An 18132-nucleotide genomic window follows, 5' to 3' on the forward strand; every position below is an offset into this window, starting at 1 on the left:
CTTTTGAGAATTCGAATCAAACATGCAACTATTTCAATTCAATCAAAAAATTACTTCTATTTTGATTCATCACGTGAATCACGTGCTCGATCAGCGTTCTAACATGTGAATATATTATTGTGTTTTTTCAAAATTCCAAAATTTGACTGAATAATTTTTCTCTCATGTCCATTATTTCGTATCGTTTCGTATCTCGTTTTCTATCTTCACGTACTATCTTACATAATAAAAATCGAACAATGTTAAGTAATAATATATCGGCTCGTATCAATATGATTGTCATGGGAAATGGTGCTATGATGCAACCATCGGTAATTGTTACAACGGATAAAATTAATTACCTATTCAATTGTGGTGAAGGTACACAACGAATGATCATTGAACATAATAAGTAAGTTTGTTTCTGTAATCAATTTATAGTTGACAGTTTTTTTTGTATTCCACCGAAAAAAGATTCCTGAAATTGGGTAAACTTCATAATGTATTTTTCACTGGTACTACATATGAAAATTGGTCCGGTTTTTTTGGTCTCATATTAACCGTTGCTGATATTAAAAATCAATTGAAATTTTATGGTTCAAGCAAATTCGAACAGATCATACAAATGTATCGTCAATTTTTACAATCAGCTAGTAAAGTTGAACTTCAACATATTGTAACCGATAATAGTGATGCAGTGATAGATTTAATCGATGATGATGATTTCCTAATTCGATCATTATCATACAAAGAATCAACAGCATACATTGTTATTGCCAAAGATAAAATCGGACGATTATTGATTGATAAATGTAAACAATTAAACATACCACCTGGGCCAAAATTTGCTGCATTAAAAAATGGCCAAACAATCGAAATCGATGATAGAATTATTCAACCTGGCGATGTTCTTGGACCACCTGAACCTGGTGCAGCTATTGTGATATTAGAATGTCCACAATTCGATTATCTAAATGATTTTTATCGAAAAGTGAAAAATTTCACTCCATATGTACATGGAAAACAGATCGAATTAGTTGTTCATATGACACCGGCTACAATTGTCAGTGATTCCAATTATCAGCAATGGATCAAAACATTCGATTCAAATGTTAAACATTTGATTTTGAATGAAAATTCTGGTTATGATTTAGGTCTTATTTCGTCCACTGAATTACAAATCAAATTAAATCTACTTGATAATGAAATATTTCCATTATTACCGGAACGACAATCTAGTGGCGAAAATGTTGATTTTGAATGCCAGAAAATTATTGAAAATGTACCGAATCTATTCACATATCAGATAAGACCGCGAAGAAAATTTGAAATCCTCGATTCGAATTGTCGCTATTTGAATAGTGGAAAAATTCAAGAGGAAATTCTTGAACAAACAGAATTCAAAAATCGTCTTGATGAATATAAATCAATGGCAATAACAAACCAACAACAGTCATATCCAAATGTAATATTTCTTGGAACCGGTTCCAGTTCACCGGGTAAACAACGTAATACCAGTGGTATATTAGTCAATGTGAATACAGAAAGATCTATCCTATTGGATTGTGGTGAATCAACCCTTTTGCAGATGAAACGATTTTTTGGTCATGATCATTATCACCGAGAAATTGGTCGTATTGATGCTATATTCATTTCACATTATCATGCTGATCACCATTTTGGTCTTGTCAAGTTGATAAAAGAACGTTTAAAATTATCAACCAAACCAATATGGGTTATTGCACCATATTCAATTCTATCATTTCTTGATTATTTTGCCATAAATTTTGAAAATATCTCCAATGGTTATCGTGGAATTGCATGTGAAACATTATTGTTCGATAAACTTACGAAAAAGTTGAATCAAAATGAAGAAAAACAAGAATTATTACGACAACTTGTCATCAATGAAATTGCCACTGTATTGGTACCACATTGTTTTGAAAGTTATGGTATTATTCTGGAAATTTTTGGAAAAAAATTAGCCTATTCCGGTGATTCAATGTATTCTGATTCATTTGATCATATTGCACAAAATTGTGATATGATCATACATGAAGCAACAATGAATGATGATCTATGGCAAGAAGCTGAATACAAACGACATTCAACCATATCACAGGCAATAAATGTTGGACGACGAATTGGAGCACACTATACGGTGTTGACACATTTTTCACAACGTTATGCAAAAATAGCACCGATAACTCTAATCGATGATAAATCATTGGCTAGCTATATTGAAAAACAAGTTGTAATTGCATTTGATTTTATGCAAATTTCATTCACAAATTTAGCACGTGCTGCACGTCTCAAATATCCTCTTGAAGTATTATTCGATGAAGAGATACAACGAATGCAGGACGTCGTAACCAAACGAAATAATAAACGAAAATTATTGGAAGAATTTTCCTAAAATTGAAAAAAAAATTAAAATTTTCAAAAAAAAAATCTATAACATTCTTTATGAAAAGACACACGAGTGTTTTTTTCTGTGTGTGTGTGTGTGTTTCTCATTCGTTTGTTCGTTTGTACAGGTCAATGAGAGAGAGAGAGAGACGATCATTGCCATAAACAAGCCAAGATCATCTGTTGGTGAAAAATATTAAATTAACAATTAGAAAAAGAAAATTGATCCACATACATAGCCCATCTTTTTAATAAATAGATCAACATATCTTCGTATCTTCACGTTTAAATCATTTCGGGAAAAAATGGCCCAATCAATACGTTGGATTCTTCGTTCACAACCATTATCACAATCATCATTAGGATCGCAATCACTGATGGCCAGATTTTGGTTACCAATAAAACCGAATTGTCAACAACAATCGCTGATAGCACCTGTATCATCAACAAACATTTATCGTTACTTTCAAACGTATTCACTACCAATAATGTCAACGTGGTCACCATATAATAGCCATAATAAACAATTGAATAAACATATGGATCAAACGAAACAAATGATTATCATGCCTAAACGTAATGTTCATAAACCACCATTGACCGTGGATTTTATTCGTGAACGTATAATGTTGGTATTAAGGTTGTATGATAAAATCGATCCGGATAAATTGACAATTGATTCACATTTCTATAAAGATCTTGGACTTGATTCATTGGATCATGTAGAGATTATAATGGCAATTGAAGATGAATTTCATTTTGAAATACCGGATGCTGATGCTGAAAAACTCAATACACCACGTGATATGTTGAATTATATACAGATTAAGGAGGAAGTTTATTCCGAACTTGAACATCATGATGATCATCATACTGAAGGCCATCATTGATTTTTTTCCAATGCAACCAATGAAAATTAGGCAATCATTTTGTTGAATGAATGAATGAATGAAACGAATTTTTTTCTGTAAAAACAAATATCATTATCATACAGAAATTCTTGTTGTTGCCTAACATTTTTTACACCACACCAACAAACATTTCAAAAATATCTCATAGTTTTGGTTTTGCCTTTAAATTCTAGTTAATGAAAAAAAAAATTCAATTCAATTGAAAAATTTGCGAAAAAAAAGAATCAATTTTTTATGTTGTTCAAGTTTCTGGTGATTTTTTTCGCTTCTTGGAATTGATTTCCGGGTCAGTTTTTTATTTTTTGAAAAACTCGAATTTCTTATTGAACTCACTCATTGAGTGGATATAGAAATCGTGGAATGTTTGTATATGGATATAAATAGTGATAATTCTTGTTGACATTTGGAATATTTGCATCAACCCGAATAATGTTACCTTCGGTACGGAATTTATCCTTATTCAATGGAACATTGCGTGATGACGATGATCAAATGAGGGAAAAATCTACAAATTTTCCAACCGAAAAACGAACGCGATCATTTCCAAATATTCGAAATCAATTTGTCATACACATTTATTATCATTTGAATGATGATGATAACAACGAAATTTTGCAAGAAATTCGCCAACAATTTTCAGAAAAATGGTTAAACTTTGAACAAGAATCACATATTTCATTAATATATGGACATTATGCTGTACAATATCATCAAATTGAACCGTTAATATATCAATTATCCGAATTGATTAAATCATTTGAAACATTTTCACTTTATCTGAATGAAGCTCGAATTCTGCCCAATAGTGATAAAAGTCGATATTTTTTAGCCATTTGTCAAGTTAGTTCGGCCGATTTTATTGATAATGAAATGGATAGTGACAACAATGAAACTAATAGTTTAAAAAAACTCCAACCACCATCACCGAATCGTATTCTAGTCAAATCAATACATCATATTATTCGAAAATATCGATCCGAAATCATTCCGGTTGATGATGATCAAATTGAACAATTTATATTTCATACAAGTATAGCTTGGTTTACACCTGAACATCTTGATGAAGCTCAATGTATTTGTGATCGATTGAATAGGAATTATTTCAACGGCGATGATGAAGATCGAATCTTATCCATTCGAATCAACCGTTTACATTTAAAAATTGGTCATATTTCTAGAATTGTTAATTTATTGTGAATTTAATATAATTTCGTTTATTACTATTTTTTAAATATTCATTATTATCAGAAATATTTTTTTTCACAATGAATTCAAGAATTTCCAATCAAATGAAATTAAATTGAATATAATCACATCATCTGTGAATGTGGTATGGCACGTTGTTTTTTCTTTTACATGATATTTTGATTGATTGGTCAACCAGAATGAAACCGAATCAAATTCCCGATGAAATAATCAACGATCCAATACTCAATCAACGGATCGCTCAATTCTTACCGGATAATTATAACTTTGAAATACATAAAACTATATGGCGTATACGACGTGATGGTTCGAAACGTGTTTGTTTACAATTCCCAGATGGTCTATTTATTTTTGCCGTTCCAATTGTCGATATTTTACGTGAATTCTCCACCGATGATGTTGAATTCATTATTATGGCCGATGTTGCATATGGTGCATGTTGTGTGGATGATATGAAAGCACGTGAAATGGATTGTGATATGCTCGTACATTATGGCCATTCATGTTTAGTGCCAATCAATCGTATGGCAACTGGGATATCTGTGTTATATGTTTTTGTTGATATAAAATTTGATCTTTTACATTTTATTCAGACGATTGTAAAAAATTTTTCGACCACTGAACATCGAATATGTTTAGCATCTACCATTCAGTTTATACGATCCACACATATGGCGGCAAAAGAATTAAGGGAAAAATATTCATTCAATGTGCATATACCACAATCACGTCCATTAACACCGGGTGAAATTCTTGGCTGTACGGCACCTACGTTAAAATCGGATCACGCAAATACAATAATATTCATAGCTGATGGACGTTTTCATTTGGAAGCATTAATGATTGCTAATCCCGAATTGCCAGCATATCGTTATGATCCATATAGTAAAGATATGACACGTGAATATTATCAAGTGGATCAAATGATACGACAACGAACAGAAGCAATCGAACGTTGCGAAAAAGTTTTACGTATGAATCAACCCATTGGAATCATAGTCGGAACTCTTGGTCGTCAAGGTAGTCTACGAATTGTCGACACATTACAATCATTATTACGGAAAACATCAATTCAATCGCCAGTTTTTTTGTTCACAATTGCTGAAATTAATCCACAAATGTTACGTGAACTTGGTACGGATATCGTCGAATGCTGGATACAGATTGGTTGTCCTCGTTTATCCATCGATTGGGGTGCCAATTTTATGGAAAAACCATTATTAACACCATATGAATTTCGTACAGCCATAAAAAATATTGATACAATGAATGAAACAAATTTTAGAAATCCATATCCAATGGATTTTTATGCAACATCTAGCCTCGGTAATTGGACACCGAATCATAAATGTCATGATCATTGTAAATGTGAAAAATGATGATCAATTCTTTTATTGTTATAATTTAATTCAGAATAAATAAATTTATTTTTTATCATTTTTATATAAAACATTTTGCAAACATCTAATATAATCAATTGCCGAATGTAATATCTGTACTTTGGACATTCTTTCTTTTTGTCGAAATTCTTCCGGTATTATCTATTTGAAAGAGGTAAAAAATAAAAGATTCGATTTTTTTTGTTGTTCAATTAGAAAAAGTTTCGCATACCTCTTTAAGGCGAAATAATGCATCATTTAAACGATGCATTCGTTTCCGTTCCTGATCATTGGCTAGATCACGATTACGTGTTGATGTCGATGATGTATGATTGGTTAATGATTGCCGTTGTGATTGATTTTGATTGTCCATCATTGTCATAGTTGTTGTTAGATTATAAAATTGATTATAATTGTCAAAATCAAAATAACCATATAGACAATTTTTTTGTTGATAATTTAGGGATGTTGATGAATATTGTGACCCTCCATTATCATCATCACTACTACTATTACCATTACTGGCTGTATTTGTAGTTGAATTAGAAATTTCCGATGTATATAACGGTTGTTGTGAAGAAATTGGCATCCAAGAATCATACATTGATCGTTGTCCAACAACTACAACAGGCAAATTTGATTCGATTGAAGATGGTAGAATCCAATTTTGATTATTATAATCATCGTCCATTTCATTCGCCGTCATCATCATCATCATCATAGTCGTCGTCGTCGTTTCGAATTAAATCAAATGAATGATTATTGCCAAGATTCGAATGATTTCATTTTATATCAACAAAAAAAAGACCACATTCACAAAGAAAAAATGAATCAATGAATCTAGACCATCTGGGAATTATGATGATGATGATGAAAGTCAATTATCTGAAAAAAAATCTTCAATTGCATCACCATCATCATCGGTGTTATTTATATTATACTCAAGGAATCACAACGAAATAATCGTCAGAAAACTAATTCCCAATTTCATCCACATCCACATCGACACACACACACACACACAAATGTGTAATTAAAAGAGACATGGACTTGCATATTGGTTCGAAAAAAAATTAGAGCGTAAACGAAATAAAACAAAACAAAAAAAAACGCAAATGAACTATGTGTACAAATACATTCCACAGGGCCAAGGGTCGTCGTCAGTCGTCATACAGTCCATTATCAATAGACAAAATTCTTAGTAAATGACTGTCATGCATACCATAACAAAAAAAACATCGAAAAAGGATTGTGTAACAGAAGAAAAAAAACATGTTTTCTTCTGTCTGTCAAAATTCATCTGTTCTACAAATATCTATTGTGGAATCATTTATTTATTCATCATAAAAATCTAAATCTAATCGAATCGGGTAGATTAATGAATTGAAATTCTTAAAATTCTTCACCATCCCGATCATCATAATCATCATCATCTGCATTATATTCGGCAGCCACCTCTTCATAATCTTTCTCCAATGCTGCTAAATCTTCACGAGCTTCGCTAAATTCACCTTCTTCCATACCTTCGCCAACATACCAATGAACGAAAGCACGTTTTGAATACATAAGATCAAATTTATGATTCAATCTTGACCATGCTTCAGAGATGGCCGTTGTATTCGATAATAGACAAACGGCCCGTTGAACTTTAGCCAAATCACCACTCGGAACTACAGTGGGTGGACGATAATTGATTCCAATTTTGAAACCAGTAGGGCACCATTGTACGAATTGAATGGTACTTTTAGCTTTTATGGCAGCAATTGCCGCATTCACATCTTTTGGTACAACATCACCACGATATAGCAGGCAACAGGCCATATATTTACCATTACGTGTATTACATTTAACCATTTGATTTGATGGCTCAAAACATGTACCGGTTATTTCCGAAACAGTAAATTGTTCATGGTAGGCTTTTTCACTCGATACAATCGGTGCATAACTAACCAATGGAAAATGTATCCTTGGATAGGGTACCAAATTGGTTTGAAATTCGGTCAGATCAACATTTAGTGCACCATCAAAACGTAATGATGCCGTAATTGACGAAACGATTTGTCCAATTAAACGATTTAAATTCATATATGATGGACGTTCAATATTTAGATTACGGCGACAAATATCATAAATGGCTTCATTATCAACCATAAATGAACAATCCGAATGTTCCAATGTATTATGCGTGGTTAATATTGAATTATATGGTTCAACAACAGCGGTTGAAATAGCAGGTGCCGGATAAATAGCGAATTCTAATTTAGATTTTTTTCCATATTCAACCGATAAACGTTCCATTAATAATGAAGAGAAACCTGAACCAGTACCACCACCAAATGAATGAAATATAAGAAATCCTTGTAGACCGGAACATTGTTCAGCTAATTTTGCGATACGTCTCATAACTGGTTCGATCAGTGTTTTACCTTCCGTATAATGTCCACGTGCGTAATTATTAGCCGCATCTTCTTTCCCAGTGATCAATTGTTCTGGATGAAATAGACGACGATATTCACCCGTACGTACTTCATCAACAACTGTTGGTTCTAGATCAACATAAATTGAACGAGGTACAAAACGCCCATTACCGGTTTCATTGAAAAATGTTGAAAATGAATCATTCGATATAGTTTCCGATGAAGACAATGTTGTTGTCGATTTAACAGGTGATAATTGGCCATCCGGTTGAATTTCATGTTCCAGACAATACAATTCCCAACAGGCATTCCCGATCTGTACACCAGCTTGGCCAACATGTAATGATATACATTCACGCATTTTTGGTCAGTATTCTAAAAAAGTTTCAGAGTTTTAAAATTTTAAAATTAAAACAAAACAAAAAAATGTTTCTGGTTGACAAGCAACGAACACAACCGAAATCGAAGAACGAATGTTTAGTAGCTAGAAGGGCGCGTCCAATGATTTGTTCAATTTGGGTTGGTGATTGTTGACATTTTTATCATCATGATCGAATCAGAAATGGATTCACCAGATTTTTTTTTCAGTTCGTTTGTTATCAGAAAAAAGACTTTGGTAATATTATATCCAGTGTATTTGTGTGTTTGTGATTTGTATTTGCATATTTTTGTCGATTGCCAACAACAACCAATCAAATTCGACAAATCACACTGATTATTTTGCAGATATAATATATATACAGTGAGGCAAAGAAAATAAACCGGATAACAGGATATGTAGCATTTTTTTTCTTGCCGTTGTCTAAATTAAACATTCACATTCGAACGTTAAACACACACACACACACAATAAATAAATCTTGTCATTTTATTTTTTTCTTTTTTGAATAGAAATTTTAATTTGAAATTTCAAATCGTAGTAATAATAATACACTACAAGAGTGATTATTATTGGTAATATATAAAAAGGCAGAAGGTCAAAAATAAAAATAGGAAATTCGAATCATTATCAAGAAAATCTCGAATGATGATGATAATTCAAACTGAAACGGTACGAAATATATCGAATCCAGTTGCAGCCGTAGAGATTAATAATCCAGGTATCTGTGGATGCCAATGTATTTCTTTCACCTCTTTCTGTCCTTGATGTATGAATAATAATTGTGGTGGTAGTTTGCCAATTATAGGATCATCTTCCATTTCTTTTCGTTGTTGTTTACCACCATCACTAATCGAATCATCTGTTTTGGGTCGTTTACTAGCCGATGTTTCTTTATCATCATCTTGTTGTTCATCAGTTTCAACCGATAGATCCCATTGTGTTATTTGATGATCATCACTTGATGCAGCAAACACGGTACCATCGGTTCGATGCCAATCAACCGATGTAATGGGGCCTTTATGTTGTTTAAATGTTGCTACTGGTTTACAACCACCACCACTTGTCGATGTTGATGATGATGTTGAACCACCATTCGATGATTTAATTGTTTGACGACGTACTTGTCGTAAATCCCAAACTTTAATAACACCATCATCACCTCCGGATAATATGAATGCTTTTTCCATACGATTCCAGCTCAAAACATTTACATCCGATTCATGTGCATCCGCAATAATGATTGCCGATTCATGGCGTCGATTACGTGTATCCCAGATACGAATCGAACGATCAACCGAACAAGAGCTTAATATTGTAGATTCATTCGGTGACCATTGTATATCTTCCACTGATGATTCATGACCAATCAATGGTAGTTGATCAACTTTCCATCCATCATCCGAAACATTCCATATGAAAATATGTTTCTGTGAATCGCCAGTAGCTAATACACCATCGTTGACAGGTGACCAATCCAAACCGAAACCCGGAGAATGATGACCATTAAATGAATAAATAGGTTTTGTATGTAAATTTTGTTTATTAAAATCGGCTATACGTTGTGAATCACCTTCATCACAAGTATTTAATGCATCGGTCATGTTCCACAAATGTACGGCACCATGGTCGGACCAATTGGCTACAATCAATTTATCACCGATTCGCCGACAACGTATACGATTAACACAACCGGAATGTGGAATCGATGCGCAGGATAAATCGGGTAACGTTTCTTCCTCTTCATCTTCATCATCGTCGTCATCGTCATCATCGTTGTTATGTTTTTTATCATCAACAGGATTCATATTGGAAAATTTCATTGCCAATAAACGATTATGATGATCTTTATCCGCTTGTGTACCGGCAACTAGATATGCTGTCATTGGAAATGTTTGTGAACGTTGTTCACCTGAACCAAATTGATCTTCAACAATATCAAAACTAAGACATGGAAATCCTGTTTCAGCTTTATGATATACAACATAGGCGGAATAATCACATTCCAATTGTTCAACATTATCGTCGGATGATAATTTTGAAATATTTGGTACATATATTCGTTTTTGGGATGTTGAACTACTGGCACTTTGGCCATCATTGTCATCGTTGTTGTTATCGTCGTCATCATAATCATCATCAACTTCTTCATCATCTAGATAATCAGAATCGGATGAACATGATTCATCATCATCATCATTATTATCGTTGTTATTATTGGCTTCCATATCGTCATATTCTGAATTTGTCGATTCTTGTTGTTTACCATCATCATCATCATCAACGATATTTGATAATATGGTCATTATATTTATTGTTTGAAAAAATTAATCAAACAGTTTTATGTTGAAACGTGGTTTTTAGTATATGCAATGCGAAATCATTAGCCGATGTGCACGTGTATTTCTTGTTTCGACCAAGTTTTTTTTTTGATTTTTGGTCTATTAACACCCAAATCGAAAACATGTGCTTTGAAGATGTTTTGTTTTTCATAAACACAATGTGATCCAGCAACTATTTCCACCGTAGATGTTTGTTTGTTTGTTGTCAAGACATTTAAATAAATTGGTGAGTTTGTGAAGTTTTGAAATTGAAATAATCATTGAAAATATGGATAATGAAAAACAGCGACAGCAACAGCTACGACGAAATCGTCGTGATAATAGAAAGAAGAAACGATTTTATTATAAACAATCGAAAAATAAAGGTAATGAAAAGGCCAGAATTCGTGTTGAACTAGAAGATGGGCATCGTGGATTTTTGGTCACTTGTAATCAAAAAGAATATCATTGTTTACAAGAATCGTATAATATATTGAATGAAATATCAGATCGGATTTATCCGAACGAAGAAGCCAAACATCCTGATCCGAATGATATTGAAGCCTGTATACAAGCTGAATTAGCAGCAGAACAAAAAACGAATCTACGTTTTTTACAACTAAAAACTCGATGTAAAAATCTACTATTCATTCGAATACAGGATGATCAAATTGATCCACAAACATTATCATCGGAATTATGGAAAGATCTTGAGCAGAATCAACGACAAAATTGTCGATATATTCAACGAATCATTCCGGTTATACGAACATGCCGTACGGATAAAATTGTCACAAAATTTGATGAAATATTCGAACGTATAGCAACGAAAAATGTTTGTTCCTATCTGGTACAATGTCGGATACGAAATTATTCATCATTAACCGAACGTATATTACAGGAATCGATCATACAAATTGTACGTGAACGACGGCCAAATTGGTACGCCAATTTAGAACGACCGGACCAATTGATTCAGATAAATGTTCTTTGTAAAGCTGCTTGTATTTCTTTATTACCTGATTATAATCGTTATGCTAAATATAATGTAATTGAATTTATAAGAAAACATTTCGGTAATGTTGAAAAAGCTGATGATGATGATGATGGTGATGATGTGAAATCGGAATCGAATTCAAACAAGCAGCAACAACAACCGAAAAATGTTGATGAAATTCAAAATGAATCCATTCAACAAGTAACCGAAAACATTACATCACAACCGATTACTGAACAATAATTTTAATAAATATATAATTAAACATAATAATTAAATTTTATTTTTAAAATTTTAACAAATCTAATCTAATGGTTTATCTGAATTTTGTCATAAACAGAGAAACGTTTTTTTTTGCTAGCTCTCTCAATCAACACGTCAAGAATTGAATTAAATGAAATCGTATATATCTCTCACACACGAAAAGTAAAGGAAAAAAACTGGATGATGATCACATCGTTTGGAATGAATGAATGAATGAAAGAATAGTTGGAAAAAATTTTTTTGTTGTGGCGAGTAGAGAAAAAATACAATTGACATTGATGATTTATAAATTTTGAGCCATTAAATTGATTGATTGACTGATCGATCGGAAATTATATTGAATATAAATAAATAAATAAATATTTGATTTGAAAAAAATCTAAGTAGATATCATTTTGTTGTTGTTTTCCATATTTATTCTTCATTCACACTTATTCATCAGGGAGATGTGTGTTTTCATCAATAATGGCCTCCATATTCATGTCCACCACCACCACCACCGCCGTAACCTTTTTCTTCATGTCCATATTCATGCCCACCACCGTGATAGCTATCGCCACCATGTCCATAGCTATCTCCACCATGGCCATAGCTATCGCCGCCATGTCCATAGGAATCATGGCCATAACCACGTGCAACAACTGTTTTAATTTCTTCTTTAACCGGTTCAACAGTTTGGACAACTTTACGATATGGTGATATAACTTCATGTACTTCCTGAATAATTGGTTTAGTCACATGGTGTTTTAAAACGTGTGGAGCATCTTTTGAATATGATGTTTGATAAGAACCAGGTGAGCCGATGTGTTTTTGTTGTGCATGTATCATACTGGATGCTGAACGGAAAACAAAATTTATTGGTACATGATTTGGCGGTACATCGATCGTTGTTGGTTTTACATGACCATGGCTATTAATTGATTAATTTAAAAATTAAAAACAAGAATTTTACAAAAGTTTACACACACACGCATAAGCGTCTTAATGAATAGGAATATGGCGGAATTTATCAGTATAAATGGGCAAAAAATTAAATACCTTGGAACGTCATAATATTTGACATTATGATGACTTAATACAGCTGCGGAAACAGCATGACCGTGCCCGTAACCATGACCACCCCCATGACCATAAGGCTTCGCAACTGCTATGCCGGCAACAAAACCGATCAACAGTATCAACTATTAAAATAAAATATTACCGAATATCGGTAATCGATATGAAAAAAAATATTTGTTGAAATGAAGAAAACTTACACGAAACATTTTTTTATTTTGTTGACAAGAAAAAACACAAACAAACGAAATATGATTGATGATCAATAAATGATTCGAATATTGAATATGAATTTTGAATCATTGAATGTCACCTGTTTTTATATATAACGTAAATTTTTTTTTGATTGTCGCCCGATCGAATATGATGATGGTGGCTATAATTACCAGCCATGATAATAATCTTTTTTTTTCTTTTTCTTTGATTGTTGTCGTTGTTTTGAATAATTGAAATTAGTCTATGAAATTACAACAACAACAACAACAACAAAAACAAAAGTAGAAAGCATTCTGCCAAAGAGGATCAATGGCTCTTTTTTTCCAATTGGAACATATAATAATGGGGAAAAAGAACAAAAAAATCATGAAATTGTCTCATGGTGGTTGCGGTCGGTGTTGGTGGTGGTGGCATAATAAATCATCATGATGATGATTAAATCCGTAATCAAAGTCCAATATAGTGACATGTTGGTACGTTTGAAAGAACGAAAAAAAAGAGAGAGAGAAAAAAAAGACAAAAAGAAATTTGGCAAAGAAAATTTCAAAATCATCTGGAACAAATTATAAATTTCGAATGTCAAAAAAAGTGTTTTTTTTCGAACGTTTGTGTGTGTGTGTGTGTGCAGTATGGCCAAAATTTTCCAATCGAATTATTATTATTATCATCATCAAATTTAATTTGATAAAAATTTTTTTTTTTTGCGAAATTGTCTTAATCATTTCCATTACTTATTATTATTATATTATTATTAGTGTTGTTGCTGTTGAAATCATTATGAAGGGCTGTGGTTCATTTTTGTTGTTGTTGTTGTTGTTCTTGTCTGTTTCTGTTCGAGCTTCTTGACTCGATGATTAAATAATAATAATAATAATAGTCGAGGAAAATGAAAAAAAAAATTTTTTCGGGCAAAGGTGTTGTCGGTTTTATGATTTCATAACCGAATTGTTATGTTTCATTTTTTTATCGGGTTAACTGGAAACCGCCACCATTTTCAGAGGAATTATATTTGTTTTTTTTTCTCTATTTGGCCCCGAAAAGTTAGGTAATTAGGAATTTAATTAATCGATTTTTTTTTTGATGAAATCAAATAACTTACGTTTGTTTTTTTTTTTTTTGGTTTGAAGAATGCTGATAAGAAATTTTTATTAAAATTTTTTTTCCTCTCTTCATGACCATCTCACTACATTTCAATTTCCAATTAATTGATCGATTTTAAATTAGAAAATAATTACACTTACATATCGTTGAATGTATTTTGCAATAAAACAAAACAAAAAAAAATAAGGGCATAGATCACATATATAGTGAAAAAATAAATTTTCCCTAACCCGATTATAAATATTGATTGATGATTGATTGAGCAACGGCAAACAACAATACTGATTATTGGCCTTGACTTTCAAAGATATTTCAATTGATTCATTCATCTTTTTTTTATGTTTTTTTTCAAATTATTAAATTGTATCGATTGACAATTTTTCCAATTAATACGATATATGATGATCGAATGAAATAAGAATATAAACAATCCGATAAACAGATATCGCCATCATTGATTGATAAAAACAAAACATCAATCGAAACATAAAGAGAAAAAATTGATCTTCACAACATCATGGCTTATAACTTGAAAATGTATATACATGTTTTATGCGATATATGGCTATCGTAAATTTCAAAAAAAAAAAAAAAAATCAAAATAATTACTCGAATCGAATGGAATCAAGTGTTGCTAGTGAATTGGCAATGAAATTTTAAACTATGATTTGAACTTTAATAACCAGCTTCGTGGCAAGCCGATGATGATGATCAGGGGTTCAATTATTATTTGAATAAATGGACATTACACAGTGTTTTTAATTAGTTTATATTATTTTATTGAATACAAACTGTCCACAAAAATTGTTTTGTTTTTGTAATTAATTTTTTTTTTGTTTCAAACTTCAATCTTTTTAACACGTTGTTCTTCTTTTTTAAGATCACGTTCCAATATTTCATTAGATTTCAATGCAATTTCTACGTTATATCGTTCAAATATGTCCAAATCGGTACGTTTCATAAGACGATTCAAAACACCACGAACACCGTCGATCAGTGCAATAATAGTATCCATTTCACCTAAGATCTGTTCTTTCATCTCTTTGGTTGGGTTTTCTTCGAATGTGTTAATTTGATGTTGAAGATGTAACAATGCTTCTTCTCCTTTTCTCATCTGTTCATGGATACGTTGCATGAGAAGAAAATCAAATTCATTTTGATAATCATGTTTTTTTGGTTCACCCGAAACGCATACAACTGAGAAGAATTGGAAAATTTTATCAGATTAGAATGGGTAAGAAAATAATTACGGGAAAAACTTACCGGCCAAAGTGCAAACAGCAATAGCAATGATGAATTTCATGATTATTTTTTTTTTTTTTTTTGGTCGGATTGTTTTTCTTTTGTGTGATGTCAAGAATTTTGGAAAATATAATCGACAGATGATTTTCGATGACAGATTAACATCGATTTATATACCCTGATTGGATTATTGTTGCACTGTATTTGTACGTTACCTAAAAGAAAAACCTTTTTTGATCAACAACTATTGATAACCATCATCATTCAATCTACTCGGTAAGATTCTCATCTGATTAATTAATTATAATTAATTAATTAATTATTTTTCTAATTTTAAAAATAGCCGGGCATATATCAATGATAATCAAAATTACAATCAAAAATAAGAGTTTTACTTTATGAAAAACAATTATAATTGTTCAGATATGTATTCGGTCCAAAGTACAAGTACATTCAATCTAGAAAAATCTCAAGATCATAATCCTATTGATTTTATCAATAAATGTATCAATTTTATGATCAATAATGATCCATCGATCGATATATAAATAAATCATCATTCAATCGAACGGTCATTGCATAGTCAACTACTATATGTTCTTTATTTCAATCGAATCAAAAACAACGACAAAAAAAATTTGAAAAATGAAATTCATTATTTTCTGTGCCATTGTAATGGCTGTTTCTGTTTCCGGTTTGTAAATTTTGTAAGTTTTTTTGAAAATAATAACCAATCTTCTGTTCATTTTAGGTTTCATCGTTGATGTCGATACAGAAGATAAATGGCGTAATGCATTCGATCATATGTTGATGGAAGAATTTGAAGAGAAAATGGATCAAATCGAACATGGCCTACTTATGCTCAGTGAACAATATAAAGAATTGGAAAAAACCAAAAGCAAAGAATTAAAAGAACAAATTCTTCGTGAATTGACAATCGCAGAAAACTATTTGCGTGGTGCCTTGAAATTCATGCAACAGGAGGCTAAACGTACCGATTTAAATATGTTCGAACGTTATAACTTTGAAACAGCAGTGTCAACTATCGAAATATTGGTTAAAGATTTGGCTGAATTGGCCAAAAAAGTTAAAGCTGTAAAATCGGATGATTAAATACAATCCACAATTTAATATAACACAATTTTCATCATCAACATCGAGGAAATAATTATAATATAAAAGACGAAAAATTTTGAAGAAATAAAAAAATAAAACAAAAAAGATCTAAAATTTATGAATTGTTGTTGTTATTATTGCAGTTGTTGTTGTTGTTGTTGTTGTCGATGATGATGATGATGTTGATGGTAAAGAGAATAGTAATATTAGAATGGTGACGATAATTATCCATAGTGACCATGTATGTATAATCGAATAGATGCTTTAAAAAAACAAATGTATATGAATTGATTGTCAGATAATATTATATATCGGATAACCAAACAAACAATCCAAAAAACTTACCTCACATAATGAGAATTCAATGTAAAATGCCATAATAATGATCGAACATTATGATTATTATGGCCATCATATGACATTTGATTTAATGCTTCACAAACAAATGAATGACAATTTGACCATAATATATAATGCTAATGAATATCATATGATTTGATGAAAGTAATGATAATTGAACAAAATTTATTCAATACACTTACAACTTTATGATCATAAATAACTGCTGCACGTTTAATACCATCATCCCATTGATGATAATAATTTTGTTTATCACTATTCATTCGTAAAAATTTTATCGCTGGACCAAATGTAAAATTATTTTTGGATACAAAAAAAGATTCTGAAAAATCCCAAAGATTTCCACATGAATCAGTGATAGCCATATGACCAATCGATGGTATAAAATATGATAACCATGATAATGAACACCAAACAATACAATATGGTTCAAATATCAAATGTTGTTGTTTTGTTATTGGCCGTAGTTTAATCATATCGGATGATAATAAACTACAGTCCATTATCACGGACATGATCATACATTACATTGACAAATAACTGTGATTGACAATTTAATTCATTACAATGATTTTTATCAACAAATTGTCATCACCATCATGAAAAAATGGACATTTATGACCTTTTTGGTTGGCCTGAATTTTAATAAAAACAACCAAATCTGTCATTCTTGTGGTATTTTTTGTTTGAAAAAATGACATGACGAAATTCAATTAATTTTACCTGTCATCATCATCAATATGATCATCATAGTATCATGTTGATCTACTAATTGTTTC

At 31.6% G+C, this 18132-nt stretch overlaps 12 protein-coding genes across 12 annotated transcripts; 6 read left to right on the forward strand and 6 right to left on the reverse strand.

Moving 5' to 3' along the window:
• The first annotated feature begins 40 nt into the window (after nt 1-40).
• LOC124490160 (ribonuclease Z, mitochondrial) lies at nt 41-3544 on the forward strand. The gene is made up of 2 exons (XM_047052620.2): nt 41-391; nt 454-3544. The coding sequence occupies exons 1-2, from the start codon at nt 165-167 to the stop codon at nt 2393-2395; spliced, it is 2169 nt and encodes a 722-aa protein (XP_046908576.1). The 5' UTR covers nt 41-164; the 3' UTR covers nt 2396-3544.
• LOC124490167 (uncharacterized) lies at nt 2694-3544 on the forward strand. Its single transcript, XM_047052628.2, has one exon. It carries the CDS (start codon nt 2694-2696, stop codon nt 3276-3278), a length of 585 nt encoding a protein of 194 aa, XP_046908584.1. The 3' UTR covers nt 3279-3544.
• On the forward strand, nt 3544-4617 carry LOC124490166 (uncharacterized). The gene has a single exon (XM_047052627.2). It carries the CDS (start codon nt 3729-3731, stop codon nt 4494-4496), a length of 768 nt encoding a protein of 255 aa, XP_046908583.1. The 5' UTR covers nt 3544-3728; the 3' UTR covers nt 4497-4617.
• On the forward strand, nt 4535-5955 carry Dph1 (diphthamide biosynthesis 1). The gene has a single exon (XM_047052625.2). The coding sequence runs from the start codon at nt 4625-4627 to the stop codon at nt 5882-5884; it is 1260 nt and encodes a 419-aa protein (XP_046908581.1). The 5' UTR covers nt 4535-4624; the 3' UTR covers nt 5885-5955.
• LOC124490252 (uncharacterized) lies at nt 5930-6731 on the reverse strand. Its single transcript, XM_047052724.2, has 2 exons — nt 6117-6731; nt 5930-6046 (listed from the first exon to the last, which is right to left on the reverse strand). Exons 1-2 carry the CDS (start codon nt 6603-6605, stop codon nt 5930-5932), a joined length of 606 nt encoding a protein of 201 aa, XP_046908680.2. The 5' UTR covers nt 6606-6731.
• A 467-nt stretch (nt 6732-7198) lies between these two features.
• On the reverse strand, nt 7199-8844 carry LOC124490161 (tubulin alpha chain). The gene has a single exon (XM_047052621.2). It carries the CDS (start codon nt 8660-8662, stop codon nt 7277-7279), a length of 1386 nt encoding a protein of 461 aa, XP_046908577.1. The 5' UTR covers nt 8663-8844; the 3' UTR covers nt 7199-7276.
• Nucleotides 8845-9149: 305 nt separating this feature from the next.
• l(2)09851 (WD repeat-containing protein 1 l(2)09851) lies at nt 9150-11113 on the reverse strand. The gene has a single exon (XM_047052629.2). It carries the CDS (start codon nt 10984-10986, stop codon nt 9340-9342), a length of 1647 nt encoding a protein of 548 aa, XP_046908585.1. The 5' UTR covers nt 10987-11113; the 3' UTR covers nt 9150-9339.
• Nucleotides 11114-11213: 100 nt separating this feature from the next.
• On the forward strand, nt 11214-12294 carry LOC124490170 (THUMP domain-containing protein 1). Its single transcript, XM_047052630.2, has one exon. It carries the CDS (start codon nt 11291-11293, stop codon nt 12239-12241), a length of 951 nt encoding a protein of 316 aa, XP_046908586.1. The 5' UTR covers nt 11214-11290; the 3' UTR covers nt 12242-12294.
• On the reverse strand, nt 12259-15271 carry LOC124490946 (uncharacterized). The gene is made up of 5 exons (XM_047053535.2): nt 14776-15271; nt 14634-14717; nt 13519-14557; nt 13301-13443; nt 12259-13172 (listed from the first exon to the last, which is right to left on the reverse strand). Exons 3-5 carry the CDS (start codon nt 13525-13527, stop codon nt 12722-12724), a joined length of 603 nt encoding a protein of 200 aa, XP_046909491.1. The 5' UTR covers nt 13528-14557; nt 14634-14717; nt 14776-15271; the 3' UTR covers nt 12259-12721.
• Nucleotides 15272-15390: 119 nt separating this feature from the next.
• LOC124490950 (mite allergen Der p 5) lies at nt 15391-16060 on the reverse strand. The gene is made up of 2 exons (XM_047053539.2): nt 15899-16060; nt 15391-15832 (listed from the first exon to the last, which is right to left on the reverse strand). The coding sequence occupies exons 1-2, from the start codon at nt 15936-15938 to the stop codon at nt 15474-15476; spliced, it is 399 nt and encodes a 132-aa protein (XP_046909495.1). The 5' UTR covers nt 15939-16060; the 3' UTR covers nt 15391-15473.
• Nucleotides 16061-16414: 354 nt separating this feature from the next.
• Nucleotides 16415-17111, forward strand: LOC124490949 (mite allergen Der f 21.0101-like). The gene is made up of 2 exons (XM_047053538.2): nt 16415-16571; nt 16629-17111. Exons 1-2 carry the CDS (start codon nt 16523-16525, stop codon nt 16988-16990), a joined length of 411 nt encoding a protein of 136 aa, XP_046909494.1. The 5' UTR covers nt 16415-16522; the 3' UTR covers nt 16991-17111.
• On the reverse strand, nt 16452-18129 carry LOC124490948 (transmembrane protein 222). The gene is made up of 3 exons (XM_047053537.2): nt 17536-18129; nt 17339-17469; nt 16452-17255 (listed from the first exon to the last, which is right to left on the reverse strand). The coding sequence occupies exons 1-3, from the start codon at nt 17872-17874 to the stop codon at nt 17102-17104; spliced, it is 624 nt and encodes a 207-aa protein (XP_046909493.2). The 5' UTR covers nt 17875-18129; the 3' UTR covers nt 16452-17101.
• Nucleotides 18130-18132: the final 3 nt, after the last annotated feature.

Source organism: Dermatophagoides farinae, chromosome 4 (assembly GCF_024713945.1).
Source record: "Dermatophagoides farinae isolate YC_2012a chromosome 4, ASM2471394v1, whole genome shotgun sequence".
Classification (NCBI taxonomy): domain Eukaryota; kingdom Metazoa; phylum Arthropoda; class Arachnida; order Sarcoptiformes; family Pyroglyphidae; genus Dermatophagoides; species Dermatophagoides farinae.